General features: G+C 38.2%; 3 protein-coding genes across 5 annotated transcripts; all 3 read left to right on the top strand.

Annotated features, from left to right (window-relative positions):
- The first annotated feature begins 80 nt into the window (after window positions 1–80).
- Window positions 81–3223, top strand: LOC116917075 (chondroitin proteoglycan-2). Of its 3 annotated transcripts, XM_045169865.1 has the most exons (16): window positions 81–235; window positions 369–669; window positions 742–791; window positions 911–1021; window positions 1090–1165; window positions 1257–1396; window positions 1497–1566; window positions 1656–1700; window positions 1787–1839; window positions 1902–1974; window positions 2070–2281; window positions 2372–2479; window positions 2542–2788; window positions 2850–2965; window positions 3045–3140; window positions 3197–3223. In XM_045169865.1, exons 2-15 carry the CDS (start codon window positions 585–587, stop codon window positions 3114–3116), a joined length of 1458 nt encoding a protein of 485 aa, XP_045025800.1. In that variant the 5' UTR covers window positions 81–235; window positions 369–584; the 3' UTR covers window positions 3117–3140; window positions 3197–3223. The 3 variants fall into 3 exon arrangements, with proteins under 3 accessions (XP_045025800.1, XP_032778329.2, XP_045025799.1); XM_032922438.2 differs by having other exon boundaries at window positions 82–235; window positions 369–633; window positions 3045–3223; XM_045169864.1 differs by having other exon boundaries at window positions 82–235; window positions 3045–3223.
- A 402-nt stretch (window positions 3224–3625) lies between these two features.
- Window positions 3626–5432, top strand: LOC116917080 (probable endochitinase). Its single transcript, XM_045169284.1, has 9 exons — window positions 3626–3719; window positions 3802–3839; window positions 3952–4044; window positions 4139–4205; window positions 4285–4499; window positions 4595–4664; window positions 4746–4793; window positions 4859–4911; window positions 5042–5432. Exons 1-9 carry the CDS (start codon window positions 3626–3628, stop codon window positions 5111–5113), a joined length of 750 nt encoding a protein of 249 aa, XP_045025219.1. The 3' UTR covers window positions 5114–5432.
- A 168-nt stretch (window positions 5433–5600) lies between these two features.
- LOC116917078 (chondroitin proteoglycan 2) lies at window positions 5601–7670 on the top strand. Its single transcript, XM_032922442.2, has 14 exons — window positions 5601–5756; window positions 5824–5891; window positions 6018–6070; window positions 6130–6181; window positions 6253–6328; window positions 6407–6521; window positions 6602–6653; window positions 6726–6795; window positions 6874–6921; window positions 7003–7055; window positions 7165–7234; window positions 7306–7353; window positions 7424–7476; window positions 7564–7670. Exons 1-14 carry the CDS (start codon window positions 5705–5707, stop codon window positions 7633–7635), a joined length of 882 nt encoding a protein of 293 aa, XP_032778333.2. The 5' UTR covers window positions 5601–5704; the 3' UTR covers window positions 7636–7670.
- Window positions 7671–8017: the final 347 nt, after the last annotated feature.

Here is an 8017-nt window from a genome sequence, read left to right as displayed (position 1 = left end):
GCCACGTAGTTTTTCTCGGCATAGTCTATATAGCCCTAAGACAGAAGTAAAGCTGCATATGATTGGCCCAATTCATTCTGCCCCATTCGTCCTGACAGAGCGGATCAAATCGAAATGTAGCTCCCGTTTTCTACGTCTTCACTTTCTTTATCGCAGCCCGACAGCTTAGCGTGGAGTTAATCGATAAATTTATTTATGGATAAAAGAAAGATTGCTGTTTCGTTGCTTGTGTAAAGTAAGGGCATAAGGGCTGTAATGATTTTTGTTGTGACGCTTTAAAAAATGTGTAGGGCTTAGGCGTATATCTGCATTCCCAACATGGTGAGACTGCTGTTAATCACAAAATCTCCTTTAACATTTTCCAACAGGTGAGATAAGTCTTACCAATGGTATTAACGAAGGCGTTGATGCACCATATCGGCCAGCCCTCGTGCGATTCCACGTGACTCGTATAAATGTCTACTGCTACGTACAATGCCGAAACAGACTTACGTTGTCGATCAGCAGATTGCAGCTCCCACAAATTCAACGTCAGCGACGAGTTTTTTAAAAATTGCATGGTTTTCTAAAGCAAACGATCAACCATGAAGAACCAAGTTGCATTAATCCTAGTTGTGTTGTGCTCGTTTCTTTGTAAGTGTTTCGCCATTTTAATCGTCTGTAGCTTGGGTATCGTTAGTGAATCAGGATGTTAGAATTAATCAACACTCGTCATGTTTTCACCTTTTCTTTATCATTCAGGTGTGGGTTTGTGTTCGGAGAAACAGCGTTCAGCTTGGATTCCATTGCAAGTATATGCATAATTATTTAAAAAAAAATTATCAGTTTAAAAATTAAAGAAGTCAAGTTGATAACACTTTTTTCTGCGCCGCACAATTGTACCAACTCGATAAACTGTGATTGAACTCAGGAACGCGCAAACGATTTCGTCTGTCCGCCCGGACAAGAGGGATGGTTCTGGACCGAAGTCTGCACCCAGTACTACTATTATTGTACTGCGGAAGGCGTTCCATATCAATTGGTAATCCATATACATAAATTGGTTAATTTCATGAAATGGATGTGTCGCTCAACGTCTTTGTATACCAGGTATGTCCCCCAGGCACCGTATTCGATCCCTACCAACCAAACGGACCATCATGCGTCGATGAAAATAATTGCACAGGTTTGTTTTATAAACACTTCATAACACTTCGATGTTGATTAAATATCAGGAATCAATCTCTAATGCGTGGCATTTTAAAAAAAATGTACAGATCCATCACCGACAACAACAGATTCCACGGTGACCACTGAAATACCCTTACTCTGTCCAGCAACAGACGGTTCATACCCAATTTCTGGAACTTGTAGTAGTGAATACTTCACTTGTCTCGAAGGATTGCCGTTTCTTCAAGTAAATCATTTTCATTGTGGCCAAAGCGTTGCAAATAGATTACCGAGTTAATAAGGTAAAACCATGAATTGAATTTTCACCTGTTCATTGAAATCTTCAGACATGTCCTGATGACGAAGTTTTCGACCCAGTCACTTTGGTGTGCACACCTTCTGCGGAAGCTTCATGCAGTTATGCTCTTTAATTTTGTCATCTTTTGAATTTTTTGTGCCTTTTCTAATTAAATCTGATTGAATTTATGCAATTTGTGTTTCTGCAGATCAACCATTTGATTGTCCTGCAGATGGCTCTTACCCTTATCCTGGTAAGTAAACATACATTTGACCCGAGTTAATGTTAAGTGGAAGGTTTTGTAAATTCTAAGAAACTTTTTTTTTTTTTTTATCGTAGATGGTTGCGCACCCTTTTATTACGTTTGTGTCTCTGGTCAGTCTTCCATAATGGTAGGTAGCCACAGAAGTATATTCCGACAGTTTCTTAACTGAATTATTCTTTTGTTTTCAAGTTCTGTCCTGAAAACTCGGTGTACGATCCAGTTACGAGCCAGTGCGAGACAATTGAGAATGCATCTTGCACACGTATGTCTATCAATTTATACTATTCTCACGAACAGTTATAGAATAGCACAATATTACGTTAACCAAATGTTTGATAAATTTTCCTAATGGCGCAGTTGGTCCTTACACAACTACTCCGACAACGACAACAACTCCGACAACGACAACAACTCCGACAACGATAACACCCACTACAACAAGGTTACCAAATACTTGTGGGGAATTTACAACAATATACACCTTTGTTTGTCCTGGAAATGGGCTATACCCTTACGATGATTGCTCTTCGCTGTATTGGCAATGTTCAAACAACTACCCGTATCTTCAGGTAACACAATTTCTCGCATTCTTGAAAACCCCTTTAATTCACTCCAACGATTTTCGCTAATTTTTTCTTTATTTGGTCTAAACTTTTCAGTGTTGTCCATCAAATTTGGTTTTCAATCCGGCTTTAAACACTTGCGATTATTACAGCAATGTTGCAGGCTGTTATTCTATGAAATATGATGTCGTAAATCACGATCAGGTAAATAAAATTTACCCGACAGTTAAATCCATACTATAAATCCTAGTTTTACTATTTGTCAGCTACAAATTCAGGGAAAAATGGAAGTTGACAGTAAAGACATTTTAATTGGAATTGACACTGACTTTGAGTGCCCTAGTTATGGCACACATCCGCATCCTTTGTATTGTGATTGGTATTACACGTGCTACTACGAAGAGCCTGCTTATCTTTGGGAATGTCGGGGCGATCTTTTGTTTCAGTCGTCTGACGGAAAGTGCAATTATCCCGAGCTAACAGACTGCGGCGATCGTATTCGTCCCAATTCCAGTAATTCTGCTTTATTAACGAAGGATAATTTCAATTTCTATAATTATTTTCTGCACAACAGCTGCTGAGGCAGTTGTAGAAACGTTTAAATGCCAGGCGGACGGCTTTTTCTCCGTGGGCGTTGATAAGTGTAGTTCGACTTACGTCACTTGCATTGAGGGCGTTGCTTATTCTAAGGTCAGTTTTAAACTTTAACAAAATTTATCATTCTATCCACCTGATTTCTGGGTTTTCTTAATCAAAATTTTGCTATTAGGAATGTCCGGCCAATGGTGTTTTTGATGGGACCTCGCAAATTTGCACACAAGCTTATCTGCTTCCCTGTTAAATTTTGAACACATCACTTATACCGGTAGTACATAACGAGAGCTAATTAATTCTTACATTTAAGTTTTCAATTTACCGTAGCTTAATTAAAATATTACCACACACAAACGGCACTCTGGCGTTTCTTTATCCCAAGAAGACTTGATAATGTCAGGAATTCAAAGTTCGCGCGCTTACAGGGAAAACAAACTGCATTTGAGGAGCTCTGATGGAGTAAACGAGATACAATTGCTCAGTTTTCGGAAACGAACAGTGAATGTTTGGAGGGGCGGGGAAAATGGGCATAAGGAAACAAAACTTTGAAACGTTCGGGATTAGTGCAATGTTGATTTGAAAAGTTTAGGGGTCATCAGCTATGAAATGCAAACGTCCAAAGATGGGTGAAAGGTTTCTATGCGATAACGAACAAACAAGTGGTGAAACAACTATAGGTCACTTGCTACCTGATATCACATTTTATTGTTGACCAAGTTTTTGAGGTTTGAATTTGTCGGCTGTAAATTCGGCTGAATGTTCCAGACTTTTCAAGCGCAGAGAACTTCTGCTCCACATTTTGAAATGAAAACTATTCTTGCTACAGCATTGGTTTTAATTTTTTCGCAAGGTATAGCTTTCTAGATTTTTAGAATAGTCAGAAGCAATTTGCTGACTCGATTTTGTTCTACATTTGTTTTCTGTTATCACAGTCACTTCTGGTTTAGGTGTTTTACCATCCTTGCGTAAGGTAAGTTTCAAACGGATCTAATTTGACTGACTCTCCTACATTAAAAATAGTAATGCACATGTTGAGAAGGTGTTCCTATAATGTTTAATGATGCTTTATTTATTTTGTGCAGCAAGTCTTTGAGAACTTCGTATGTCCTCAACCAGACGGAGTATTTCCAAGTGAAATTTGCACAGACTATTACCTGTGCGTAGATGGAGTGAGCGTACCTTCAGGTAGTTGATACTTTAATCATTACCTAACAAGACAGTTTTAATGTATTTTATTTTATTGTATTTTTTATCCTTGTACTATAATAGCACTGTCCAGGCGATTCAGTCTATGACCCTACAACGCAAGTGTGTATTTTATACGGCTCCTGCCAAAGTACGCATTTCGTTATTGCTAACCATTAGACAGATTCAAAGTAAAGTTCACGTCCTAAATGTTGACATTTTTCTTCTAGATCCTCCTACGCAACCAACAGTTGCCTCCACCGTGACTACTGAACGCCCAACGACAACTGTAGCGTCTACGACAACAACTACGCGATCTTCCACGACATCCTCTCCTACCCCACCTGGATTCGTCTGTCCGGAATCTAACGGATTCTTTCCTAATCCAGAAATGCCGTGTTCAGCTTCTTACTATACTTGCATAAGTGGAATTTCCTACTTATCGGTGAGTTTGTGCAATTTTCCAGCCCACTCCGTTCTACTTTAAGCAATGTCCCCGTTTGCAATGGATAAATAATTTTTATAAAAATTGCTATGCAGTATTGTCCAGAAGGTTCTGTTTTTGACCCAGTGACATTGATATGCGTCTCGGCTGATTCGGCTTCCTGTTGTAAGCATCAAATGTCCAATTTTCCAATTTAATAAGTGCTTTTCTTTGTTTCAGTGGGTACAATGTTTTTAAATTTTACAGCCCAAGAATTCGAGTGTCCAGCCGATAACGGTTCATTTCCCGTACCAGGTAAACATATTTGGATATAATTGGAAAACGATCATTGCATGCATAATCTTTTCCTCGATCCTCAGGAGAATGTACTTCCGTATTCTATACATGCATCTCTGGCAAACCCTACGAACAGGTAAAGTCTCTTTTCAAATATTCAGTTTGAAAATATTTTTCCATATACTGTAGTTGATGAGAATTACTGATGTGACACTATGTTTATTCGTCCACCATTCTGGCGAAAATCAATTCCATGACCCGTGAAGAACTGTCCTACAGGCTACATCTTTGATCCGATTACCTTGAAGTGTGTTCCAGAGGAAAACGCGTCTTGCTAAGTAGTGCTATTTAGCCTGAAAAAGGAAAGTCAGTTTTCCTGATGATTATTATGACAGCTGACGCAACACGATGCTCTTACTAAATATTCTGTATATCAATTATTGTCTACGATTATATGGATTGCTCCTCCTTCCGCGGCTTAAGGTATGAAGAATAAATTCCAACACCTTTTGAATTAGCTTTGAAATGTAAACGGCAGGTGTAAGCTCTTCAAAGAGTCTATGTATTCTTTATAGTTCGATTTATGATTTCGCAATTTTTTGCTGATAACTGACTAGAGTTGACTATTTGCCAGTATAATAAAGTCATTGTTCATGATCAAAGATTCTCTTTAAAAAAAAATCCCCTTCTCCCCGGGAAAATGAAGTTCATATGGTTACTAACACATAGGTTACTAAGGTTTCCGAATTGTTTGTGTACACGTAGCTTGTCGTTTATTTGTGATAACCAATCTCTGGCGGAATGCTTTTGACCGACGTTTTGAACAAGGGTTTCTGTCGATACCTTATCTACACTATGCATTATAAAAACTGATGCGTGTCACATAGCATGTCAGTTTGTTCTCCAGCAATAACTTGGTAACGAGCAGGATGGAGAAATACGCGCTAATAGCTCTTTTGCTAGTGTTTAGCCTTGTTCAAGGTAAACTTGATTTCTATCGCAAATTATCTCTAACAAATTGTGTTGATTAACATCAATATTTTTCAAGCGGGCAATTGCGCTGTGGGATCCAGATTGGAACACGATTTATCGCCGTTATCAGCGTTCCGGCAAAAGGCAAGTAGTACAAGTATACCATATGCATGTTCATTGGTTGAATAACTTGACGGATAGGTTAAACATTTGATTTTGAAATAGGTCGCATGTTTTAAGACTTATTTTAATTACTTTTTATTTTAATAGCAAAGCCGCGAATTTAGTTGTCCACCTGAGGATGGATTCTACGGAATCCCAGGGTAAAAACATAATTCTGTCGTGTTGGTTTTCGGTGGATTTTAACTGTTGAAATTATTAGAGAGTGCAGTTCATCGTACTACGCTTGTGTGGGAGGAACAGCGATTCTTCAAGTACTCAGTTTATATTATTTAGAGTCTTCTGAATCGAAATTTTTCAAATTTATACATTATTTGCCATGCAGCAATGTTCAGGAACGGAAGTTTTCGACCCAGAGATTAAAAAGTGTGTTCCTTACGCAGACGCTTCCTGTAACAATGGTAAACCATTTTTGTACTATGAGGAACAAGTATTCTAGTGACTCAAAGTCAAGTGAAACATAATTGGTCTCGGTTTAGGTCAGACTACTACACCAACGACCACTACAACTACTCCTACAACTTCAAGGACCACGACCAGCGCGCCGGGTGAATTTACTTGTCCGGCTCCCGATGGATTTTTCCCCATACCCGGGTAGATATAGAAATGAAAATGAATGAGTTTCAATTCAATATTTTATACCAGTTTTATTGTTTCAACTTGCTCATTAAAAGGACATGTGACAGTGAATATTATATCTGCGTAGGAGGAAATCCAACCCTAACAGTAAGACTCTATGAAAACATGTCAATGATTTAGTGACCTAACGGCTATCTCACCTGTCTCGTAATTTTGTAGAATTGTCCCGGAGATACTATTTTTGACCCAGAAACCTTAAAATGTGTGGCACCTGGTGATGCCTCATGCTGTAATTTAAAAAAACCATTTGCATTTTGATGGAAAGTATTTAAAAACTAATCGTGGGTCCGTGTCCCTTGTTCTTTAGTTCAAACATTCACCTGTCCTACTCCAGAAGGCTTTTACCCAATACCGGGTATGTCTAACAACAGTCAAATTTTGCAAAATTACTTTCGTCTTGAATTCTAGTGAATGACTAACTGATTTATTACTTCAGGCACCTGCTCCAGTGATTTTTATGTATGCGTGTCAGGATCTCCCTACGTTTCGGTAATTTATTCCAATCGCTTACTTGCAAATCACTCCAGATCTATATAGCCTTTCATTGCTTATTTTCTCAAACATACCTTTATGATTTTTGCATGACTCTTGCAAACAGACATGTCCAAACGGAAATATTTTTGATCCAGAAACGCTCATATGTACACCCCCTGATGAAGCTTCATGCTGTAAGGACTAATTTTTACAGAAAGAAGAGAACTTTGAGGCGAATTAATGTTGAATACTGAATTGTTTTTAGCGGTAGTGTTTACTTGCCCCTCGTCGGAAGGCTACTTCACTGTTACGGGTAAACGAATTGTTCACTATAATTAAACGTTTTCTTTTTACAGTAATGTTAACCATTCGGTATTTGACAGGCGCTTGCAACAAAAATTATTATTCATGCATTGCTTTCCATCCCTATTCAATGGTGAGGCATTAAAACAGTAGCGCTATATGTTACGTCCTTCTTGGGATAAACTGGTAATTTTTTTTTGCTCTTTCAATGTCCATTCAGACTTGTCCGGGAGCTACCATCTTTAGCCCTACCCTGCTGTCTTGTATCATGGAAGAAAATGACTTGTGCTGAATGTTCGGATCGTACAAGTTCACCCGTTATAAGAGGTATACTAGTATATCTAGCAGATAAATTATTTATGTTTAGTCAATTAAAGAAGTTGTAATGATTCAGATAAAAAATCAAACCTGTCTTATCTGACTATTTAAAAATAGTTGGCAAATTAGACTGGACCAACCAATGCCGGGTTTCCCTCTGATTGTGAATTTATTGTTTTCTCTTTTTTTTAAGGCAAAAGACAAATATATTTGATAAACGAAAACTGTGATTTGAAACCAGGTTTGCTTTCCAAATTATGTCGCTATGATCTACTGTCCCCTTTTTTAAGTAACTGTGATGAAATTCGAGATTGTTTTTGGCCTTCGAACCAAAGTGTGATTAAAGTAGTTATATT

This window comes from Daphnia magna, linkage group LG2 (genome assembly GCF_020631705.1).
Source record: "Daphnia magna isolate NIES linkage group LG2, ASM2063170v1.1, whole genome shotgun sequence".
Taxonomy (NCBI): domain Eukaryota; kingdom Metazoa; phylum Arthropoda; class Branchiopoda; order Diplostraca; family Daphniidae; genus Daphnia; species Daphnia magna.
The sequence above is the reverse complement of the archived record's forward strand: the minus strand, read 5'-3'. Positions and strand labels throughout refer to the sequence as shown.

Bases quoted from the DNA above. Each gene is read 5' to 3' on its own strand.
- LOC116917075 (XM_045169865.1), top strand. From the start codon at position 585: ATGAAGAACCAAGTTGCATTAATCCTAGTTGTGTTGTGCTCGTTTCTT. The intron at 1,840-1,901 runs GTAGGTAGCCAC...TTTGTTTTCAAG, and splicing joins CTGGTCAGTCTTCCATAATG to TTCTGTCCTGAAAACTCGGT. The intron at 2,480-2,541 runs GTAAATAAAATT...ACTATTTGTCAG, and splicing joins ATGTCGTAAATCACGATCAG to CTACAAATTCAGGGAAAAAT.
- LOC116917080 (XM_045169284.1), top strand. From the start codon at position 3,626: ATGTTCCAGACTTTTCAAGCGCAGAGAACTTCTGCTCCACATTTTGAA. The intron at 4,206-4,284 runs GTACGCATTTCG...TTTTTCTTCTAG, and splicing joins TTTATACGGCTCCTGCCAAA to ATCCTCCTACGCAACCAACA. The intron at 4,665-4,745 runs GTAAGCATCAAA...TAAATTTTACAG, and splicing joins GGCTGATTCGGCTTCCTGTT to CCCAAGAATTCGAGTGTCCA.
- LOC116917078 (XM_032922442.2), top strand. From the start codon at position 5,705: ATGGAGAAATACGCGCTAATAGCTCTTTTGCTAGTGTTTAGCCTTGTT. The intron at 6,329-6,406 runs GTAAACCATTTT...GTCTCGGTTTAG, and splicing joins AGACGCTTCCTGTAACAATG to GTCAGACTACTACACCAACG. The intron at 7,235-7,305 runs GTAAGGACTAAT...AATTGTTTTTAG, and splicing joins CCCTGATGAAGCTTCATGCT to CGGTAGTGTTTACTTGCCCC.